General features: G+C 32.1%; 2 protein-coding genes and 2 pseudogenes across 2 annotated transcripts; all 4 read right to left on the reverse strand.

The window, feature by feature from the left end:
* Positions 1-2,281: 2,281 nt before the first annotated feature.
* On the reverse strand, positions 2,282-3,275 carry LOC149554149 (G-type lectin S-receptor-like serine/threonine-protein kinase At2g19130 pseudogene; annotated as a pseudogene).
* A 94-nt stretch (positions 3,276-3,369) lies between these two features.
* Positions 3,370-4,406, reverse strand: LOC149554150 (G-type lectin S-receptor-like serine/threonine-protein kinase At2g19130). Its single transcript, XM_089790444.1, has 3 exons — positions 4,177-4,406; positions 3,637-4,117; positions 3,370-3,561 (listed from the first exon to the last, which is right to left on the reverse strand). Exons 1-3 carry the CDS (start codon positions 4,404-4,406, stop codon positions 3,370-3,372), a joined length of 903 nt encoding a protein of 300 aa, XP_089646570.1.
* A 14,148-nt stretch (positions 4,407-18,554) lies between these two features.
* LOC149554151 (G-type lectin S-receptor-like serine/threonine-protein kinase SD2-2 pseudogene) lies at positions 18,555-19,040 on the reverse strand (annotated as a pseudogene).
* Positions 19,041-20,055: 1,015 nt separating this feature from the next.
* LOC149554152 (S-locus-specific glycoprotein-like) lies at positions 20,056-20,686 on the reverse strand. Its single transcript, XM_089790446.1, has 2 exons — positions 20,470-20,686; positions 20,056-20,378 (listed from the first exon to the last, which is right to left on the reverse strand). Exons 1-2 carry the CDS (start codon positions 20,684-20,686, stop codon positions 20,056-20,058), a joined length of 540 nt encoding a protein of 179 aa, XP_089646572.1.
* Positions 20,687-24,645: the final 3,959 nt, after the last annotated feature.

The following is a 24,645-nucleotide window of genomic DNA, read 5'->3' on the forward strand; positions in this document are numbered from 1 at the left end:
GGGTTCGCTCAACTCATATGGGCAATGTGGGATAAAAGATGTGTAATATATAAAACATATATTAAAATACCCCTTATGTCTCCCTTGGGTACACATCCCCATAAAATAAATATTAAAGTAACACTTTAATATTTTATAATTAAATTAGACGATACTTTAATAAAACTTCAGGCATTAAAATGTATTAGCAATCGGACTCCGAATAATGCAAGTGATAGCTCATTGGAAAGCTCTCATCGAGGAGTATCGAATCCAATCACCAAAATTGACCTGCACTGTGTCCTGCCGACTTACTAAAAATAGTAAGTATGCCTGAAACTGAGTAAATCAACTTCGTTTTGGCCCAAACTGGAAATGACTAGGCCAAAACACTCCAGGATCCCATTAAACCCTTCGTTAGCCCTCGGGACCATGTAGAACAAGGCTAACGCACACACACTTGGTCAACTGCTAAAAGATGGGATCATTACATATTGTCAACTTCCTAATGAAATCTATAAGGTAAACATGCACATTTCTAAATTTTACATTGCTTAAATTCAATTATGACACTTTTTTCACTTTTTCATAGCCATTCTCCCATGCACCAATTTTAGTGATTCCTTTTCATCTTACAAATTGCTCAAAGTTTCTTCAGTCAATTCAAACATTGACTTTTAAAAATAGTTCCAAAATCAACTAAAGTTTCATTAAAACTACCCGTGGATTAAACTCATTCAAAACATTCCAAAAGTACTTGATATAGAGGTCAATATAAAAAAAACTTTAACATCAATGAAATTTTAGGTAGAAAAAGAAAATTCAATAACAAATCACCAACCCATAGAAAATTAACTAAGCGTGAAGTCAAAATTCACCAAAAATGGTTCCATCAAATACTCAACATAACCAAAAATAAAATAAAAAACTATATGAAGTTGCATATGAAAAAAAAAAATCAACAGAAATTCTCTAGAAACATGAATTTGTGCAAGGAAAAAAGTCTCAGTTGTCATCAATCTTTAAAATATCTCACCAAATGCAAAGAATCCTTTAATACAAGCTTCGCTAATCCACACCAAGTAAATTTTGCAGAAAAGAAATAAAGATCTGAATCTCCATATTAAAATAACACAATTTAAGATACGACAAACAAGTCATAGAGAAACCAGTTTAGCGAGTAATAATTTACATATTGGATTAGATAAAACTGGTGATTGTCTAATGAACACATGAAATTCCTCAACCCTAACTAGTATTGTTGCAGAAAAGCCATCTTAATGTCTGGTTAGTCCAGTGAAAAATTGTAGAAATATTTTTTGCCAGGTATAAATTTCTTCTTGTCTTTACAGTTCAATTTGACAAGTTTCACCAGATATGGATGAACAAAGATAAAATGTTGCATGCTGAAAGATATTAGCCATCTGTAATAGCCTCATCTATAGCAGCCTATTATTTGAGTGAGTCTCTTGAAGCTCATTTAACAAGACACATAAAATTTCTAGAGAAAGACACATCTCTTGTCCCTGCTAGTTATCCTAACTCTATTTTTGTTCAATTTTTTAGGCTAAAAAAATAAAAGACCACCGAGAAAAAGCAACATGCCCAATGAAAAAAGAGATATTAAAATGCTCTAAATTGCGTATAATGAAATTTTTCATGCCAACTATAGGTTAAAATGAAGACTGAAGAACGTGCACAATTACCTAAGCAGAACTAATGAGAAATAGAGCATTAATAACTTTAGTTGCTGGGACTAATAATATAACAAAACAAACATTAAGAAATTTGGCAAAGGAAAGGAGAGCGAATTCCCTTGAGAGTTTTCATTGTGATACCTTACATGTTTCACTAATTTCTTGCATTATTCAATTATAATTTGGAAAATGGTATTGTGAAGATTTGGAGGAAGGAGCTCCGTACATGGTCTTATTGGACAAGAAGAGCTTTAAAACTAATCTTTGCATGACATACAATATTTAAGCCGATTTAGAAATCCTAAATTTGATTATGTCTTTTGGACCTTTCTACAGATTGCTGTTAATGACCGCATTCTATTTTATGATTTCCGACAACACCAGAATGTCACAACATTAAGAAACAAGCCCAATAGAAATAAGCCTATTGGCTTAAAAATAGTCAATGATTAATCTTTCAGATCTTCAAAAATCTAAACTATACAATAGAATTGGGAAGGTAAAGCATTTTCCATGTTGATACCAAGAGGCAGCCACAATCCATGTGCATAAAACACTGCAAGTCTAATTTTCGTGTCTTTCACAACTATTGAAATCTATTTACATCATATATCGCCACTGCTACTAGTGTTTCTTTGGTCTATTGGATTGTCCATAAGCGCATAGTACTGAATTTGTGAAATTTGTGGCTGCAACTTCCCTTCCAGCATTAGCACCACTTGCCTTATGTTCGGCCTCACTCCCTCATACTTTTCAATGCATAACAACCCCGCAATAATTGTTCTTCTCACCTCTTCACTATCATTTTCCTCTGCAGTTCCTGCCTTCACAATATTAATTGTGTTGCCGTTGAAAATTTGGGAGGCAGCCCATGAGGGAAAGTAATACTTAGTTGAGTCTTGAATGCTTAAATCCAAATTTCTTCGTCCAGAAATGGTTTCCAAAAGCATCATACCAAAACTGTACGCATCAACCTTGGGAGTAATGGGAAGACCAGAGATCCACTCTGGAGCCAAGTATCCTCTCGTTCCTCTTGTTGTAGTGAGAACACGGCTGAAATCTCTACCCACAAGCTTTGCCAGTCCAAAATCTGCCAACTTCTAGTTGAAAAATTATTGTCGAGAAGAATATTTTCGGGCTTAACATCGCAGTGAATGATACAATCTCTGCATTCTTCATGGAGATAAAGTAATCCTCTTGCTATGCCTAACGCGATCTCAAATCGAGTCTTCCATTCGAGTACCTTATGTTTACCTTTAGATTTATTTGAGAAGAGTAAGGAACTAAGAGAGCCATTACACATGAAATCATAAATCAAATACCTTCTCTTGCCTTCTGCATAAAAGCCTCGGAGCCTGACTAAGAATGATAAATTAGTTATAGAGAGCTGATTTCTGCTCGGAATTGCTTCTCATCTTGTCTCTGTACACTGTTCATCTTCTTTACCGCCACAAGTGTACAGTCTACCAGACGTCCTTTGTACACCGTGCCAAATCCTCCGCTCCCCAGCTTTGTCCTGAAATTCCTAGTTGCAATCTTCAACTCAATGTAGCTAAACATTGTTAGAAGAGAAATCGAGGAATCTGCATGACTCTCCATCGATCGTAGCGTCTGCAGAGGCAGCTACTCGAATAAAAATATTTGCATTAGTTTTTGATGGAAGAGAGGTACGCAAGTTCAAAATATCGCCTGACTAGATTTGGCAGGGCCCTGAAGGCGGACTGAAAGCAAACGCATTGCAAGAGCAGTTGAGGAGGCAGGCTTTCTGGTAATCTTTCTTCATCGTTGCACGGTGTGACGATGCGGATTCAGCAGCAGCCAAACTGTTGCTCGGATCTCGTAATCCGTAGGTGCTTCCATTTTTGGCATGGCAGTTTAATGGGCTCTGTCGAACACAGCCACTCGATCACGACTCCCGCTAATCCCAAGCGCGAGTGTCTTTTGGGGCGAAGCCTTGTACGCAGCTGCAGAACTGAAGATTGTTGGAGATGCAGATTCCGTAGGCGCCGCAGAGACTATATATGGAACAGGGTTCTGCTGGTCGAGACCAGAACATATTCCATTTACCATCATCAAGCAGATCATATGCTTGCATTCCTCCAGACTTTGTTAGGACGAAACGTGAGAGCATATTCTTGGTACCATTCAATGTATACTTGACATAACAGCCAGAGTGAGTGCTTTCAACGCCGACATTGTAGAAGTAGACTTGGTTTATCATCCATGGGATTTCATTGAAAGACTTGCCGTCCCAAGTTCCATATTTCTCCGTTTTTTTGGTTCCAGATGGGTCTGATTGACAAGAGAAAATCCCAGGAGCAGGATCTACTGGGCTTTTCCAATAGACGAGCTTTTGCTGCCGACCGAAGCTTATCCCTGGCAACAAGGTGTCGACGAGATAGTCAAAACTCTGCCAAACAGCTTCAGATTTGTTGGCATCACTGAACATCACAAAATTACCAGAATCTAGTTAAACAGCCTTTTGGTCACGTTGGCAGACCAAAGAGATGCACCCATTGCGTCAAACAGTCCAAGATCACCTCCTCCTGAAAGCTTCAAAACGCCAGGACTTTCTCTCGCAGGAGCCTCTCTGTTGGCCACCCAAACAATCGTATTCTCTGTTATATTGGCATTGCAGATGCCAATATACCAGTAACTCGTACCATCGGGGCTGAAAAATCCCAATTCAGATGTGCCATTTCTCGAAATTATAGTCTGATTTCTAGTCATCGATTCGCCCGAGAGAGTGTCCACCTTTGACTGCAGCGCCGTAAGTTTTCAGTTGGATACACACTATAAATACACAGATGCAGAACTTTTTATTGGTTTCGTCCATCACTCCCAATATAATTTACTGTCTAGCGCTCAAGTAGAAAGGAAATTATGCTCAGCCGGAAACACCCCAGAAAGAGAAACCTCACTCCCAACTCAAAGTTTCCAATTTCCCAGATGCGAGATGTGAAAATTCATTTTAAAGAGGTTGGAGTGCTTGCATAACGCAGGGTTTAAAATAAAATAAAATAGTTTTTTGGGGATATGACAGCCATTCACAAAATTAAGCTGAGGGTGAAAAGTATAGTGTTCTTCCAAACGCATGGAAATTTATTTGGTAGTGTTGCGTAACAAAGACTTGAGAGAAGCAACTCTGCTCATATGTCAAACGTTGGCCATGATAGAGAGAGGAGAAAGAGTGGCAGAGTCATCCAGGGGAATTAATATGCGAAGACATTTGGAACGGGAAACATATGAAAAGTTGGTCATATGTGCAAGAGTCTTTGAAAGGGCCAAAGTCGGTCATATGAGCAATAGGCTTCGAAAGGGCAATGAATTATTAATAGAGGAAGAGTCTAGGCGTGTGATTTTAACTATTTCACATTAAGCCTGGCATGTTCCGTGACATCTTGAGCAATCATAATGCTTATTAGTCCTGCATATGTAGGCGGAGACTATAGTTTTCAGTCTCTTTTTAACTAATAGTTCATGTTTCGAAAACTGTGCAAAGGGAAAAAAATGTTCATTAATCTTATGGTTTAAGTTAATTTCTCTATTAAGTGAAATTTTAGATTTTAAAAATAAATTCAACTGAAAATTAGAGAAGTTGAGCAAGTGCCATTTTACAAATTGTTCAATAGACAAGTGGCAATTTTCAAAGGAAATATGTTCCATATGATAGCATCTCATGGTGTAACCTGTCTTGTGTTGCATGTGCATGTAAATAGAAAAAATCTTTAGAGGTCAGGGGGCCTCGTTTGATGAGAATTGCAATTATGGACTCAGGAACATTAACTTTTCTTGGGTTAGCTTCACATTCAACATAAGAAATTTGCCACAAGATTTTCCACTGGGATTCATTTTTAGTGCTGATTTTGTTGCTTATCAAGTCAGTTCCCATTTCTAGGATGCTTTCTATGGTATATTGTGCAATGAAAAAATATAATCTTTAAACACTTCCATTATTGGACTATGAAGGTGTTGCAACAGAAGATGGTTGAAAGCCTACAGTTTGAACACCTTTGTTCATATTAAATTTTCACATCAGATGCTCTTATATATTAAATTTAGACTTACTTATTTGATTTTATTTCATTCCTCATTTGTTGTTTGTTGTATGATTGCAGAGAATACTATGGATGGAGGCACTAGAGATGTTGTTGGGAATAAATATCATTTAAATAAAGTGAGGTCCATTTTACTAGTTATCAACACAAATCTATCAAACTTAATTTTACTTTTCAATTAAGTGAGATGTTAATTTTTTTATGTATTTAAATATATTATTTAAATTGTGTTTCAAGAGAAAAGAAAAAAACTGTGTTAAATTGTTGCAGATTTTTTATTATATAATGTGATTTTTTCAGGTATATGACAGTCTAAGCATGGATCTTTTGCAAAACTTATCTAAATTTATTTGAGATCTTTAGTAATTCAATTTTTGTTCCATCCTTTAGTGATTAAAAAATGGTGTACAATATATGATGTATAATTGCTTTTGACTTCTAGTTTTTCCTATATATATATTTCAATCATGAATGAAGTTTTTGCTAAATTCAATTTATCAATCTATCTGCACATTCCAAGGCTTCTAGTTTTCCCACTACTATTTTCATCACTGACTACAGGCTTTTTCCACAAAATTAAAAATTTGTTCTCCCCTGCATTGACTATTTTCTTATGGCAGTGAACAATCTTGATTTTGAAAACTCATTTTCCTAATCTAGCAATTTACTATGCATGTTATTAGGATAGTCTTCTGGAAAAACAAAAATTGCTACACTCAATGGACCAATCTTTGAAAAGAAAATGAAAGAAATTCAATTCTTTTTTAGTGTTGTCTGCCCCAATATGGGCTTGCACCATTTTTCAAATTTAACAATTTCATCTGTTGTACTCAAATCTCATTCAGAATCATCTCCTACATCAAACATAATATATGTTCAAGACCATTGCCTCGATTATAATTTTGAAGACCAATTTTATTAACTAATTCTCCTTTTGAAATTTCATGTAGTAATTTAAGCCTAGTGTATTGCTCAACATCCGTGAGGCTTGTTTCTGTCATTATGGCTCAGATAGCCTATGTTTAGGTGCATGAGATTGGAAGAGCGCATATTCAAGTTTCTCAACTTAAAATAAATATGACCTCCCAAATTTTGAAGCTGTGGCCACATAGTCTTTAATCCTTCAAGCATCGCATCATCCAAATTTTGAATAGTGTAGCAATAAAATGTCTTTAAGAATCAAAAACCTGATATCTTTAGGAAATTGGCTAAGTTAAATTGCATGACAATGAGGACTTTACATCTAAAAATTAAGTCCCCAATCTCCACCATGTTAGATTCACTATATCTCCCTTTGAATCTTTGAATAGATTTTGTACACACATTTTTTTACATTCTTTTCAGCTCGAATGCAAATTTAATTGATCAAAGTAGTAGTAGATGGATAATCGGGTATTGCAGAAAGTCTATTTTTTGAGAATTTTCCTTTGACCTTGTGATTAGCATTATATGTGGTAAACCTTTAAGAGTACCCTATATGTGGGATAAACGGTAAAATATATTTACTCTATTTTCTAAAGTTGTTTGTTTACCATTGGGCATGTGGAGGGATAAATTTATAGTCATTTATAGAAAAGTCACATTTATTTATTTATTTCTACTATTTTTTATTTGTTTTTATTTTTTATTTTTATTTTTAATTATTTCTATTTCTATGTATTTCATTTTAAATACTATAGTGTGATACTATTGGGATTTAACTATATCATTTTGTATGGCATGACTAGACCCAATCCAAAAGGTTTATGTGCCTCTATTCCTTGTTAACATTATATACTTTTGTGTATAAACATTTGATGTAAGTGGAAATCTTGACATTCATTCTTTTGTTTCAACTCTTAGGCATCCAACCGCATGTTACATGATACCACTTTGATCTGCCTAAATCTTTGGAAGATGCTTATGTGGGCAAAATTTTATAGGCATTTTTATTTACGAACTCCAAGTAATTTAATTGGTTTCTTTATTTATTGAATATTTGCATCCTTCATAGTGTCTTCATTTTATAAAGAATATGTATTAATTTTCTATTGACTTTGAAAAAAAAAAGGAACTTACTCACTTTTTTTTATCTTATTATTTTATCAAAAATTTAATTATTTTCAATTATGAGAAGCTTAATTTTGATTAAAATATTACTTGAACACTTGAGAAATTTCACAATCTATTTATTCATTAGGTGGGACTCTAGCTCTACAAAGCTCTTGTTGAATATGGCATATACCTACTAGCATATTTGAAAAAAATGAGGTAAAATATTTAATGAGATTTAATTCAAAAGAGTGGTAGACCTTGACAAGAAGTTTGAAACAAGCAAATAATTCCATTGAAATTAAAATTAGTCATGGTATTTCAGTGTGCAATAGGTAAACTAGTCTTAAACATAACACACTAAACTTTGACTTAGCAACAAAAATGTTTTGGAGGCAACAAAAAAAGGTGACGACAACAGAGCAAGGAAATGGTGGTTCTTGAAAGTCCTGCTTGATGACTATCATATTGTCAACATTTATTATGTTGGTGTCTTAATAGTTTACAAAAAGTTCTAAGGTGACTTACGGGAGTTCGCAATAGGGTGGAGATGGCCTTGGTTGTAATAGTGACTTGATCTTCTAAGATTAATCCAAGAAAAAAATTCTAATTATATAAGAATACATTAGCCCCTGATGGTTTTAACAGGACAAAGTAGACCAAGAATCTTGTGCAAGGTTCTATCTAAATGTGAAATCGTTTGTTGACTACTAGATATGTAAAATAAAATACTTCATGAAAAAATTGTTCCCTAAATTGGAAATATATAAGTAGAAGAAAAAAGTGCCCTCCCATGATGCCAAGGGTGAGAGTTAGGCTGACCATGAGTAGTCGCATTCTATTTTTTATTTTTGATGAAATAACAAATGAATGCACTGATTGAGGAGCTACGAATTTCGTATTTGTGTGTCTTTGAACAATGCAACTTTCCTTCTGATCATTCTCAGACCCTATAATTTTTTTCTTTCAACTCCAACAATAGGCCACCCCTTGGCCATATAGAATCTCAATTTTATTATCTACTCTTCTACGATTGTTTGTCACTTATTTATCAACAAAATATACATCATAAACATCATCTTTATCAACTATTTTGTATGCTCTGTGTTCTTGTCATGCTTTTAGAATCATCTTTTAAATATTGACAAAGGTGAACCGTCATCTCAAGAGAAATTATTTAACTAAGAGTTTTTTGTAGATTTTATAATAGTTCAGTTTGATCAAGCACATGCCTGTTGCCCTTTTCTTCTTTAAACTTTTATTTCATTTTTTATTGTGTGAATGATAGTATATTTAGTAATTTCATGGATATTAAATTTTAATATATTTGGTACTTATAAAGTTGTAAATTAGATATAATATTAAAAAAAAATAATGTAGATAAGTATATTTAAAGTTTTACATAGCCTTGTTTAGACATAACACTCTTCTAAATGTTCGAATCTTTAGTTTCCAACATGCCATGGTAGTTTTAATCATGTTTTAGTTTCTTCTGTTTTGGGAGAGAAAATTAGCACATTTAAAAAATAACACAAAAGAAGGTGGCAGTTGGGAGCCCTCATACAGGAATGTGTGTTTACCTAATTTGTCGATCCTGACTTACTATTTGTCTTGGACTTAAATTTAAGTTGGGGTGGTTTAATAATTTTTAAAGTGGTCTTTAAGTTTCAATAATAAAATGAACATCAATAAGTCAAACTATTTGTAGAGGAAAACTCTTGATGTATAATTTTAGAAATATAAATTTAGAAGCACTATATGTAAACCATCTGTGAAAGACTACAAATTTATTTAGTTAACTACTTGTTTAATATAATTAGTTGTGCAGATTATTTATGAAACAAGTGCGATGTAGTTGCTTGTATTTTTTGTACGACATAATGGTTTAATTAAGTAGAATAAAATGGTTATCATTAAAAATAATTTCATTTTACTTTAAAAAAAAAAAAAAACTATTTCAAATTTATATATTATTTAATAATATATTTATAGCACAGTTGTATATTAAAAATAAAGAATAGTTGTATCTTAGTGTATTAATATTTTATTTTATTTTATTTAAAGTATATATATATATATATATATATATATATATATATATATATAAACACACACACACACACAGACCTTCATATGTTTATATATTTGTGCATCCAAAAATATAACCTTAGAATAGGGATACTTCCTATAAATTTCCTCCTATAAGACCCAAATATCTAAGCCGATCAATTGCAAGTAAAATAGTTTTATTCGTTTAAAAACTAAAAATATCACATATATACCTTAGAAAAATAAAAAATCAAAATTCAAAATTAAAATATTTAAACCTAATTGGTTGGAAGGAAAAAGATTAATCACTTGTTAAATAGAAGTGATTGCAATAGTATATTGCTATGGCAAATACAATAACAATTGAACACCTGTTAGAGAAGCACTTTAAGCAATCATTAGACCCTTGGAACTTGGACTAGTAGTATAGTTATAAAGTAATGTCCAAATCAACTATTGAAATACTCTCAACTCCATAAAAATGATATATAAAATTATTTGTATTACTTTTGTGATGCCACATACATATATGATACATAGGCACTAAAATATAAAATACTTGTTGTTGTCAACTGGGATTAGCAAGGTCAATAATGAGAATTTTTGGTAACAAACTTTTACGAATTAATCAAGTTACAGATTTCTTACACAAAAAATTTGAAGCAAAGAATTTAATTGTGAATATGAAAGATCTCGTACAAGTACTACATTAATGCTTATAATGTAAGGTCCATTATTTAGTAGTGTAGCTTATCATTGTTGTACTCATAATGTTATAGGAACCATGAGGATTGTTGGTTGTTTGGGAATAGTTTTTGAAAGAGAGTAACAATCTATTAGTTTATTATATTACATATATAACCAAGATATTTTTGACTAGTTATATTATATTTATAGTTGCATTTGTGGAAAACAATTTAGCTACCTCAGTTTGTAGAGCATATTACATATAAATTTTAAAGAAAAACTTACATATGGTTTTAGAACTTTTCCTTCTATTAGATTTGTGCTTACAAATTAGCAATGAGAAAATGGTCAAGTAACTTTAGTGTGTGTTGAAAGAGTATTTTTATCTTGGTTTGTTCTAATTATTGTTGTTGTGCTTGTAACATTCTAGAACCACAAGAACCATTGGGTGCTTGAGAGTAGATGTTGGAAGTGTAGGAAGAATGGAAGCCAACATTTAGTTAGGTAGCTTATGATTATTGTACTACTCAAGTCATGAGAACTTTGAGAATTGTTGGTTTCTTGGGAATAGTTTGAAAGAGAGAAATGAACTATTAATATCTTTTATAGTGAATATTCTAGACTAAAGACACAAAGTGAGTCAAAAACCAACAGAATCCCAATCACAAAATAATCTTCAAGTATTTAATTATTAGGATCATTGTTCAATCTAATTGTCATTACTAATGTTCTTCGTTTACTAGGTGAATTTAATTACTTTTATAATATTGACTATTTAAAATATATTTTTATTAGTTTTATTTTTATTTTTACTTTTAATAATATTTTAACTTTTCATAATCAATATTGGACCATATAATTCATAAATTTTACTCATAAAAAATTATAATTACATAAAGACATTTTCTCATTTAATTAATATTTAATTTTCAAATGTAAATATATATAAAAATTTTATAATAGTAAAAAAATTAAAATGTAATGTAAGTTGACCATTTTATGATTGATATTTAAAAAAATATATATCTTAAATAATTCATTGTAAATTATTATTTTTTAATAAATAATCATTTCAATTTATTTAAATGTTTATAATATTTTTAACTAATTAAAAAATAAATTATTTTACTAATTTTATCTCAAAAATCAATTTTAAGAAGGAAAAATAAGTTATTTAATATTGTTACATTTGAAATAAGTGACTTCTTTTGTATTTAATATTCTAGTTTTTACTCTTTATATATTTTTTCATCATTATTTATAACTCTTTTATAAAAAATAATAGCCAATCAAAAATATTTATCACATTTTTTTTTTAAAAATCTTTTTATCAATGTTAAGTTAAATAATTACCAAAAATGAAAATTAATACTGAAAAAAATATACATAATATCCACTAAAAAATAAGTATCAATTTGATAGAATATTAATTAATGATATCTAAAAAAATATAGACCTTGGCATAATAAACACTCTTAGTTTATATAGATTTTTGTCAATTATTTAAATTCTATTTATTTACTAGAACTTTTAGCTATTACATTTGAGTAAATAAAACTAATTCTTACCTAAATACAACTTAACATAAAAAAAAAATCATTATTAGATACTTTAAGTATATTTCTTCAAAAATTATTTAACATTTATTATTCTATTAATAAAAGATAAATATAATAAAAAAATATTTTGAAAATACTAAATTGATTATTTACTAAAATATTAAAGTGATTATTAAATACTTTGTTTCCATTAGAATAAGTCATATTATTATTTATAAATAATAATTTCATATAATTTTATCATTAGATTAAAAATAGCTTTATCCAAAACATATATTTAATTCAAATAACAGTTAACATCATTTATAATCCTTTGTCAAGTAACACACGTAGACTTCTTATTTATTTTAATAAAATAAATAAAGTCATCTTTCCATCTATAAGATAATGACTCGGTGTACAATTTAAATAGGACAAAAACAAACAACTCAACAATAAAGGTATTCAGAAAAAAAATGCAGAAATAACGAAAGAGAAGCACATGAAAAATGTAATTATGAGTAACACAAGAATAGATTTGTAAACCCTAATGAACCTCACATATTATTAATAAATATTCTCAAAGCATTCATAAGGATAATTATTAGATTACTTTAAAATATTGATTGAGGGGATTTATTTAATATATCATTCACCAATACAAAAAAATTATAGTATTTCAAATAGATCAAATATGAAGTTACAATATCACTGTTTTCTCCTTGGTCAAAATCTATAAAGGCCACTTCCAATATAATACCTAATCTTGTCAAAGATCCCAAGTCACATTGATCTACCTAGAAAGGATGGCCCACAAATTGCAAAAAGAAAAGAAAAAGCATAGAAAGAGAATCATTGCCTAACGAAATTTCAATACCTCATGTCATCAATAGTTTCACACACTTTATTAAGCTTATCAAAGGCTCATTAGGATTTACACACCTATATTGTATTTGATATCAAATTTCCCTTCTCCTATGTGCTTAGCAGCCATTACTACCAACTTGTTGATAAATAAAACCTATTGGCTCCTCCTCATCGCATACATATAAGCACGTAACTACTAGTACAATTTATATAACAAATGATGAGCCTTGAAAAAAATTTCCTTGCATATACTTTAAGAGTTGCTGGTGTAAGTATTTAGATACTTTAACACTCAACTATGAATCCCTCATCTCATGCATATTAGATAAGGCCCATGCTTGTCTTTGTATTTTAACTCCTTGTTGCTTGTCTCCGTGACTTAAGGTGAGGTCTCATTGATGGCCACTTCCTAAAAAATAGAGTTCGAGATTATGGATTTTGTTTAGGAATATTTCAAAGTTGTTGGTCCCAGCAATCTTGTAGTCAATTTCGGATTAAAAGTTTAATCTCTAAAATTGAAAGAAGTTGGTCCTCTCATTAATACATATCTATGTCGTGCAACAATAAAAACAAGTTAAAAAAATTATTTTCCTTCTAATTTTATTTTTACTGAAAATTTAAACATAAATGGTTACTAAATGGCAAATAACAATCTGAGACAAATTTTGTTCCCATCTCATTTTCATCCGCTTACAGAAAAATAAGAACTCCTAAATACAATTTAGGAAAAGATTTCAAATATTCACATAACAAAAATAAATCTTCACGTTATCTCTTCTTCCTTGAAAGTAGAAGTTTAAACCTCCTACATATCTCCAACATACCTATGATTCTCTCCATTATCTTTATATACTATGATAGTATAATTAAACTTTGCATACTATTACAATTGACTTATACATTTACATTAAAATTTGGCTTGGCTATATTTTTTAGAACCGTTTTCCATGAAACTTGAAAAATGAATTTTACTTTGTGGACTACGACACATGACTTATCCACACGTAGACTTGTATGGCTGGCTTAGCCACGAAGCAGCTTGACTATGACGACTGACTTAATCCTGGCGAGCTACTTCTGCGACGACTACTTTAATGGACTTGTCTGCCCAAAAACGTTTCTCCAAACCCTTTCCCAGCTAACTATGAACCAACACAGTTGTTTCCTAGCCACAAAATTTAAAGCATTACTTTCAAAATATTAAATGTGAGAGTGTAGTGCATTCCTAGCTCTTTGGTATGAATCTGCAGCTCACATGTTTGGAAAATTGGGGAGTTAATTTCTAAATCCAAGGCCTCTTGGAAGTGGTGTTTATCTTTGACAAAAATAGCCACCTTAGCATTTATTATTAAGTACATTTTAAGGCTTGAGGAGGTTCGTTCCGTAACTAATGATGGGTGAAATCATGGAAAAAGTTCTGCTTAAGCCTGTTATGCTGCTCTAATTTCTGTAAAAATGTCCACTTTCAGATTCATTAATAATAGGTGAAGCTGTGAAGCTTTTGGCAATATTTCTAGCATACCAAATTTGGGGTTTCTTGAGAAATTTGGTGGATCTTTGTGATATTAGTTGTTTGATCTTGAAAATCTGATTAGAGGTGTGAAATATCATCCAAAATTAGTAAAGGGACATTTCACATGACTTCTTAGTCCACACCATTCGCATTAAATAGTTTTTTTCTTTTGGCTATGTAAAGTGTTGATCTTTTGTTATTTGATTTATTATACTTTAAATTTTTATTTGAAATGAATTTTAATAATAGTGGTAAGCTATTTTTAGAAATGATTATGTAAATATTTTTTCAGATCATACTTCCATATCTATCATCTAAATGAAAGAGAAATAAAAGGAAAGAATGCTGGATCATACAATGAGATCTAAAAGTTGATGGAAAAATCCTTACATGGTCTATTTCAAAAATAACAATTGAAAAATAAATTTTAATAATAAATGACTGTAACATTCTTATATTCTTATATACTTATTCCAAATATTTTTGTAAACTTTGATAAAATCTTCATTAAAATTACAATGCACGTTCAACAATTGAATTTAATCAGACTATCCCTATATACACAATCTATTCTTTATTTAGAAATATTTACTGTTTTAATCAATGACATTCCATTTGTTTTCCTATAAATTTTCTTTAAAAATCTATATAAAAATATTAAATTGTATAAGCCTTTATAGATATAGATCAAAAAAGTTTATCAAACTTATATTTTAATTATTATCGAAAATGATCATTGCTAAGATTGCTAACATAAAGCTGATGAATTCTTGCTAATTGTTCTTGTAAGAATCAAATTTTATCAACTTTTTTCCTAAGAAAAGCTTCACAACTAAATATTAGCAACATAACAAAGATAAATAGATAAAATACAATTTTTAGAGTTCTTTAATAGGATTAAAATGAGATTTAAGTTATTTGTAATAAGACAACTCATATTCAAGAAATGCAACCCTCTTAGCAAGAACAGTTACCTCTGGGACCAAAAGTTCTGAGGAGAAAGGTGTCAAGATAAAGGAATAAAAAATTATATGTGTCCTAGCACCTAGATATTATCCATAAAATTGTTGTAGGGCATTGCCATATTATCATTGAAATTACCATGCTAGATATGTAAGTAAAATGTGGGAACATAGACAAGATATTATTTATGCAATATGTTGAAGAAAATACCAGTCCTACTAAGTATATTATTGTATCCTACAAGCTACTGTCTATCTGACACGTCAGAAACACACTTATGTGGCTAACTCTATCGAAAATGCATGCCAAATTTGAAAGCACATGTGAGGCACTAGTATTGTTTTAACATTTCCAACTGTCTAGTCAAGCCCTTTAATAAAATATAATATATAAATAATCTACTAGTAACATCAAAAAATGCTAAAAATTCTATCTTATCTTTTAAACTGTCAACAAAAACCCTAACGTTCCTTGAACATGACACACCCACTTTTAAGAAAGAGTTCATCTTTCTATTTTTCATCAAATTTTCTCAATATAAAATTAAAAATACTACTAGGAAAATTGAAAGCTGATAAAAAATAATTGAAATCTAGAAATTTGATTTAATAGGAATTTATCTCAGTCTATCGTATAAATGTGCTTGTTTTGCAATTTTTTCAGGACCCGATGCAACAATAAATGTGTAATAGCAAGTCAAAAGCATTAATCCCCACCTTCTAAACAAAGAAAAGTTATCTCTATTTGGACAACTCACAAATAATCATGTATAAAAAATATGTTTTCCTCCACCTTCTAAACAGAGAAAAATTATCTATGTTTGGACAACTCGCAAATAATCATGCCCAAAAAAAATTATGTTGTTCTCTCTCTCCAATCAACTAATTATAGATTATACAATTGACCAAGCATGAATCAGAATATCCAAATAGAAAACAAGGGCAATGAGGCCACATCAAAATTTTTATGCCTTTACAATCCAAACTTTGTGCCAAAATGTAATGGCAAACCATTTGTTCGACGTTTCTAGTTTTACAAATATCTAGAAAGAAAAAATAGAATTAGGGATGATGAGCAGTATAGAACAATAGAGCCCAGCAAAATAGCAAACAGTCCTCTATAAAACCCTGCCTGCAACACTATCCTTTTGTGAGCACATGTCAACCTGCAAAGCCCTCCAAGTTTGAAGTTTGGTCTTAATATAACATGAATTGAGATTGGATGTGAAGGGAAACCAAGAAAGAATAATATTGATATATATATCAACTATACATTTGGAATTTGTAGCAAAGATAGCTGAATACAATTTTCACAAGTTTTATGTAACTATTCAATTGGGGCCATTTCACAGATGTTTGGAGAATAATTGGTATTGTCAACTTCCTAATGAAATCTATAAGGTAAACATGCACATTTCTAAATTTTACATTGCTTAAATTCAATTATGACACTTTTTTCACTTTTTCATAGCCATTTTCCCATGCACCAATTTTAGTGATTCCTTTTCATCTTACAAATTGCTCAAAGTTTCTTCAGTCAATTCAAACATTCACTTTTAAAAATAGTTCCAAAATCAACTAAAGTTTCATTAAAACTACCCGTGGATTAAACTCATTCAAAACATTCCAAAAGTACTTGATATAGAGGTCAATATAAAAAAATTTGCAACATCAACGAAATTTTAGGTAGAAAAAGAAAATTCAATAAAAAATCACCAACCCATAGAAAATTAACTAATCGTGAAGTCAAAATTCAACAAAAATGGTTCCATCAAATACTCAACATAAGCAAAAATAAAATAAAAAATTATATGAAGTTGCATATGAAAAAAAAAAATCAACAGAAATTCTCTAGAAACATGAATTTGTGCAAGGAAAAAAGTCTCAGTTGTCATCAATCTTTAAAATATCTCACCAAATGCAAAGAATCCTTAAATACAAGCTTTGCTAATCCACAACAAGTAAATTTTGCAGAAAAGAAATCAAGATCTAAATCTCCATATTAAAATAACACAATTTAAGATACGACAAACAAGTCATAGAGAAACCAGTTTAGCGAGTAATAATTTACATATCGGATTAGATAAAACTAGTGATTGTCTAATGAACACATGAAATTCCTCAACCCTAACTAGTATTGTTGCAGAAAAGCCATCTTAATGTCTGGTTAGTCCAGGGAAAAATTGTAGAAATATTTTTTGCCAGGTATAAATTTCTTCTTGTCTTTTCAGTTGAATTTGACAAGTTTCACCAGATATGGATGAACAAAGATAAAATGTTGCATGCTGAAAGATATTAGCCATCTGTAATAGCCTCATCTGTAGCAGCCTGTTATTTGAGTGAGTCACGTGAAGCTCATGTAACAAGACACATATAATTTCTAGAGAAAGACACATCTCTTGTCCCTGCTAGTTATCCTAACTCTATTTTTGTTCAATTTTTTAGGCTAAAAAACAAAAAGACCACCAAGAAAAAGCAACATGCCCAATGAAAAAAAAGATATTAAAATGCTCTAAATTGCGTATAATGAAATTTTTCATGCCAACTATAGGTTAAAATGAAGACTGAAGAACGTGCACAATTACCTAAGCAGAACTAATGATAAATAGAGCATTAATAACTTTAGTTCCTGGGACTAGTAATATAAGAAAACAAACAATAAGAAATTTGGCAAAGGAAAGGAGAGCGAATTCCCTTGAGAGTTTCCCTTGTTATACCTTACATGTTTCACTAATTTCTTGCATTATTCAATTATAATTTGGAAAATGGTATTGTGAAGATTTGGAGGAAGGAGCTACGTACATGGTCTTACTGGACAAGAAGGGCTTTAAAACTAATCTTTGCATGGCATACAATATTTAAGCCGATTTAGAAATCCTAAATTTGATTATGTCTTTTGGACCTTTCTACAGATTGCTGTTAATGACCGGATTCTATTTTATGATTTCCGACAAAACCAGAATGTCACAACATTAAGGCGGCAAGCCCAATAGAAATAAGCCTATTGGCTTAAAAATAGTCAATGATTAATCTTTCAGATCTTCAAAAATCTAAACTATACAATAGAATTGGGAAGGTAAAGCATTTTCCATGTTGATACCAAGAGGCAGCCACAATCCATGTGCATAAAACACTCCAAGTCTAATTTTCGTGTCTTTCACAACTATTGAAATCTATTTACATGATATATCGCCACTGCTACTAGTGTTTCTTTTGTCTATTGGATTGTCCATAAGCGCATAGTACTGAATTTGTGAAATTTGTGGCTGCAACTTCCCTTCCAGCATTAGCACCACTTGCCTTATGTTCGGCCTCACTCCCTCATACTTTTCAATGCATAACAACCCCGCAATAATTGTTCTTCTCACCTCTTCACTGTCAGTTTCCTCTGTAGTTCCTGCCTCCAGAATATTAATTGTGTTGCCGTTGAAAATTTGGGAGGCAGCCCATGGGGGAAAGTAATACTTAGTTGCGTCTTGAATGCTTAAATCCAAATTTCTTCGGCCAGAAATGATTTCCAAAAGCATCATACCAAAACTGTACACATCAACCTTGGGAGTAATGGGAAGACCAGAGATCCACTCTGGAGCCAAGTATCCTCTCGTTCCTCTTGTTGTAGTGAGAACACGGCTGAAATCTCTACCCACAAGCTTTGCCATCCAAAATCTGCCAACTTCTAGTCGAAAAATTATTGTCGAGAAGAATATTTTCGGGGTTAACATCACAGTGAATGATACAATCTCTGCATTCTTCATGGAGATAAAGTAATCCTCTTGCTATGCCTAACGCGATCTCAAATCGAATCTTCCAGTCAAGTACCTTATGTTTACCTTTAGATTTATTTGAGAAGAGTAAGGAACTAAGAGAGCCATTACACATGAAATCATAAATCAAATACCTTCTCTTGCCTTCTGCATAAAAGCCTCGAAGCCTGACTAAGAATGATAACTTAGTTATAGAGAGTTGATTTCTGCTCGGAATTGCTTCTCATCTTGTCTCTGTACACTGTTCATCTTCTCTACCGCCACAAGTGTACAGCCTACCAGACGTCCTTTGTACACCGTGCCAAATCCTCCGCTCCCCAGCTTTTTCCTGAAATTCCTCGCTGCAATCTTCAACTCAATGTAGCTAAACATTCTTAGAAGAGAAATCGAGGAATCTGCATGACTCTCCATCGATCGTAGCGTCTGCAGAGGCAGCTACTCGAATAAAAATATTTGCATTGGTTTTTGATGGAAGAGAGGTAAGCAAGTTCAAAATATCGCCTGACTAGATTTGGCAGGGCCCTGAAGGCGGACTGAAAGCAAACGCAGTGCAAGAGCAGTTGAGGAGGCAGGCTTTCTGGCAATCTTCCTTCGTCGTTGCAGGGTGTGACGATGCGGATTCAGCACCAGCCAAACTGTTGCTCGGATCTCGTAATCCGTAGGGGCTTCCATTTTTGGCATGGCAGTTTAAGGGGCCCTGTCGAACACAGCCACTCGATCACGACTCTCACGAATCCCAAGCGCGAGTGTCTTTTGGAGCGAAGCCTTGTACGCAGCTGCAGAACTGAAGATTGTTGGAGTTGCAAATTTTGTAGGTGCCGCAGAGACCATATATGGAACAGGGTTCTGCTGGTCGAGACCAGAACATATTCCATTTACCGTCATCAAGCAGATCATATGCTTGCATTCCTCAAGACTTTGTTAGGACGAAACGTGAGAGCATATTCTTGGTACCATTCAATGTATACTTGACATAACAGCCAGAGTGAGTGCTTTCAACGCCGACATTGTAGAAGTAGACTTGGTTTATCATCCATGGGATTTCACTGAAAGACTTGCCGTCCCAAGTTCCATATTTCTCCGTTTGTTTGGTTCCAGATGGGTCTGCTTGACAAGAGAAAATCCCAGGACCAGGATCTACTGGGCTTTTCCAATAGACGAGCTTTTGCTGCCCACCGAAGCTCATCCCTAGCAACAAGGTATCGACGGGGTAGTCAAAACTCTGCCAAACAGCTTCAGATTTGTTGGCATCATGAACATCACAAAATTACCAGAATCTAGTAAAACAGCCTTTTGGTCACATTGGCAGACCAAAGAGATGCACCCATTGCGTCAAACAGTCCAAGATCACCTCCTCCTGGAAGCTTCAAAACGCCAGGACTTTCTCTCGCAGGAGTCTCCCTGTTGGCCTCCCAAACAATCGTATTCTCTGTTATATTGGCATTCCAGATGCCAATATACCAGTTACTCATACCATCTGGGCTGAAAAATCCCAATTCAGATGTGCCATTTCTCGAAATTATTGTCTGATTTCTAGTCATCGATTCGCCCAAGAGAGTGTCCACCTTTGATTGCAGAGCCGTGAGTTTTCAGTTGGATACACACTATAAATACACAGATGCAGAACTTTTTATTGGTTTCGTCCATCACTCCCAATATAATTTACTGTCTAGCGCTCAAGAAGAAAGGAAATTATGCTCAGCCGGAAACACCCCAGAAAGAGAAACCTCACTCCCAACTCAAAGTTTCCAATTTCCCAGACGCGAGATGTGAAAATTCATTTTAAAGAGGTTGGAGTGCTTGCATAACGTAGGGTTTAAAATAAAATAAAATAGTTTTTTGGGGATATGACAGCCATTCACAAAATTAAGCTGAGGGTGAAAAGTATAGTGTTCTTCCAAACGCATGGAAATTTATTTGGTAGTGTTGCGTAACAAAGACTTGAGAGAAGCAACTCTGCTCATATGTCAAACGTTGGCCACCATAGAGAGAGGAGAAAGAGTGGCAGAGTCATCCACGGGAATTAACATGCGAAGACATTTGGCACGGGAAACATATGAAAAGTTGGTCATATGTGCAAAAGTCTTTGAAAGGGCCAAAGTCGGTCATATGAGCAATAGGCTTCGAAAGGGCAATGAATTATTAATAGAGGAAGAGTCTAGGCGTGTGATTACTATTTCACATTAAGCCTGTCATGTTCCGTGACCTCTTGAGCAATCATAATGCTTATTAGTCCTGCATATGTAGGCGGAGACTATAGTTTTCAGTCTTTTTTTAACTAATAGTTCATGTTTCGAAAACTGTGGAAAGGGAAAAAACTGTTCATTAATCTTATGGTCTAAGTTAATTTCTCTATTAAGTGAAATTTTATATTTTCAAAAAAAATTCAACTGAAAATTAGAGAAGTTGAGCAAGTGCCATTTTTCAAATTGTTCAATAGACGAGTGACAATTTTCAAAGGAAACATCTTCCATGTGATGGCATCTCACGGTGTAACCTATCTTGTGTTGCATGTACATGTAAATAGAAAAAATCTTTAGAGGTCAGGGGGCCTCGTGTGGTGAGAATTGCAATTATGGACTCAGGAACATTAACTTTTCTTGGGTTAGCTTCACATTCAACATAAGAAATTTGCCACAAGATTTTCCACATGGGATTCATTTTTAGTGCTGATTTTGTTGCTTATCAAGTCAGTTCCCATTTCTAGGATACTTTCTATGGTGTATTGTGCAATGAAAAAATATAATCTTTAAACACTTCCATTATTGGAGTATGAAGGTGTTGCAACAGAAGATGGTTGAAAGCCTATAGTTTGAACACCTTTGTTCATATTAAATTTTCACATCAGATGCTCTTATATTTTAAATTTAGACTTACTTATTTGATTTTATTTCATTCCTCATTTGTTGTTTGTTGTATGATTGCAGAGAATACTATGGATGGAGGCACTAGAGATGTTGTTGGGAATAAATATCATTTAAATAAAGTGAGGTCCATTTTACTAGTTATCAACACAAATCTATCAAACTTAATTTTATTTTTCAGTTAAGTGAGATGTTAGTTTTTTTTATGTATTTAAATATATTATTTAAATTGTGTTTCAAGAGAAAAGAAAAAAACTGTGTTAAATTGTTGCAGATATTTTAGTCTATAATGTGATTTTTTCAGGTATATGACAGTCTAAGCATGGATCTTTTGCAAAACTTATCTAAATTTATTTGAGATCTTTAGTAATTCAATTTTTGTTCCATCCTTTAGTGATTAAAAAATGGTGTACAATATATGATGTATAATTGCTTTTGACTTCTAGTTTTTCCTATATATATATATTTCTATCATGAATGAAGTTTTTGCTAAATTCAATTTATCAATCTATCTGTACATTCCAAGGCTTCTAGTTTTCCCACTACTATTTTCATCACTGACTAGACGTTTTTTCCACAAAATTAAAAATTTGTTCTCCCCTGCATTGACTATTTTCTTATGGCTGTGAACAATCTTCATTTTGAAAACTCATTTTCCTAATGTAGTGATTTACTATGCATGTTATTAGGATAGCCTTCTTGAAAAAAAATAATTGCTACACTCAATGGACCAATCTTTGAAAAGAAAATGCAAAATATTCAATGCTTTTTTAGTGTTGTCTGCACCAATATGGGCTTGCACCATTTTTTAAATTTAACAATTTCATCTGTTGTACTCAAATCTCATTTAGAATCATCTCCTACATCAATCATAATATATGTTCATTCATATGCAAGAATTTAAAAGAAGCAATGCCATTGTCATCAAATTTATACAAGAATTTGAAAGAAATAAATATTATTCTACAAATATTTAGCTCAATGTACAACAATTTACCTGGAAACATAAGCCATGGATTACCAACTCTTCTAGTGCTAGAAACCTATTAAGAACCCTTATTCTAGGAATTCTTGGTTTACAACATTGCCTCGATTATAATTTTGAAGACCGATTTTATTAACTAATTCTCCTTTTGAAATTTCATGTAGTAATTTAAGCCTAGTGTATTGCTCAACATCCATGAGGCTTGTTTCTGTCATTATGGCTCAGATAGCCTATGTTTAGGTGCATGAGATTGGAAGAGCGCATATTAAAGTTTCTCAACTTAAAATAAATATGACCTACCAAATTTTGAAGCTGTGGCCACATGGTCTTGAATCATTCAAGCATGGCGTCATCCACATTTTGAATAGTGTAGCAATAAAATGTCTTTAAGAATCAAAAACTTGATATCTTTAGGAAATTGGCTAAGTTCAATTGCATGACAATGAGGACTTTACATCTAAAAATTAAGTCCCCAATCTCCACCATGTTAGATTCACTATATCTCCCTTTGAATCTTTGAATAGATTTTGTACACACATTTCTTTAACATTCTTTTAAGCTCGAATGCAAATTTAATTGATCAAAGCAGTAGTAGATGGATAATCGGGTATTGCAGAAAGTCTATTTTTTGAGAATTTTCCTTTGACCTTGTGATTAGCATTATACGTGGTAAACCTTTAAGAGTGCCCTATATGTGTGATAGAGGGTAAAATAGATTTACTCTATTTTCTAAAGTTGTTTGTTTACCATTGGCCATGTGGAGGGATAAATTTATAGTCATTTATAGAAAAGTCACATTTATTTATTTATTTCTACTATTTTTTTATTTTTATTTTTTAAATTATTTCTATTTCTATGTATTTCATTTTAAATACTATAGTGTGATACTATTGGGATTTAACTATATCATTTTGTATGGCATGACTAGACCCAATCCATATACTTTTGTGTATAAACATTTGATGTAAGTGGAAATCTTGACATTCATTCTTTTGTTTCAACTCTTAGGCATCCAACCGCATGTTACATGATACCACTTTGATCTGCCTAAATCTTTGGAAGATGCTTATGTGGGCAAAATTTTATAGGCATTTTTATTTACGAACTCCAAGTAATTTAATTGGTTTTTTTATTTATTGAATACTTGCATCATTCATAGTGTCTTCATTTTATAAAGCATATGTATTAATATTCTATTCATTTTTAAAAAAAAAAAGAACTTACTTTTTTTTATCTTATGATTTTATCAAAAATTTAATTATTTTCAATTATGAGAAGCTTAATTTGGATTAAAATATTACTTGAACACTTGACAAATTTCAAAATCTATTTATTCATTAGGTGGGACTCTAGCTCTACAGAGCTCTTGTTGAATATGGCATATAGCTACTAGCATATTTGAAAAATATGAGGTAAAATATTTAATGAGATTTATTTCAAAAGAGTGGTGGACCTTGACAAGAAGTTTGAAACAAGCAAATAATTCCATTGAAATTAAAATTAGTCATGGTATTTCAGTGTGAAATAAGTAAACTAGTCTTACACATAACACACTAAGCTTTGACTTAGCATGTTCTCAATTGTAGACCCCTCTTGTATTTTCTCTTTATGTTAAATTCCCAACTTTCTATTAAAATATTTGTCCAAAGTA

The sequence above is a fragment of the Cupressus sempervirens genome, chromosome 6 (genome assembly GCF_028749045.1).
Source record: "Cupressus sempervirens isolate cs-2001-9-10 chromosome 6, ASM2874904v1, whole genome shotgun sequence".
NCBI lineage: Eukaryota > Viridiplantae > Streptophyta > Pinopsida > Cupressales > Cupressaceae > Cupressus > Cupressus sempervirens.

Coding starts and splice junctions, on each gene's coding strand:
- LOC149554150 (XM_089790444.1), bottom strand. CDS start 4,406: ATGACTAGAAATCAGACTATAATTTCGAGAAATGGCACATCTGAATTG. Junction 4,118..4,176: donor GCAATGGGTGCATCTCTTTG/GTCTGCCAACGT, acceptor TGTGATGTTCAG/TGATGCCAACAAATCTGAAG. Junction 3,562..3,636: donor ATCTTCAGTTCTGCAGCTGC/GTACAAGGCTTC, acceptor TGTGTTCGACAG/AGCCCATTAAACTGCCATGC.
- LOC149554152 (XM_089790446.1), bottom strand. CDS start 20,686: ATGACTAGAAATCAGACAATAATTTCGAGAAATGGCACATCTGAATTG. Junction 20,379..20,469: donor TGGACTGTTTGACGCAATGG/GTGCATCTCTTT, acceptor ACAAATCTGAAG/CTGTTTGGCAGAGTTTTGAC.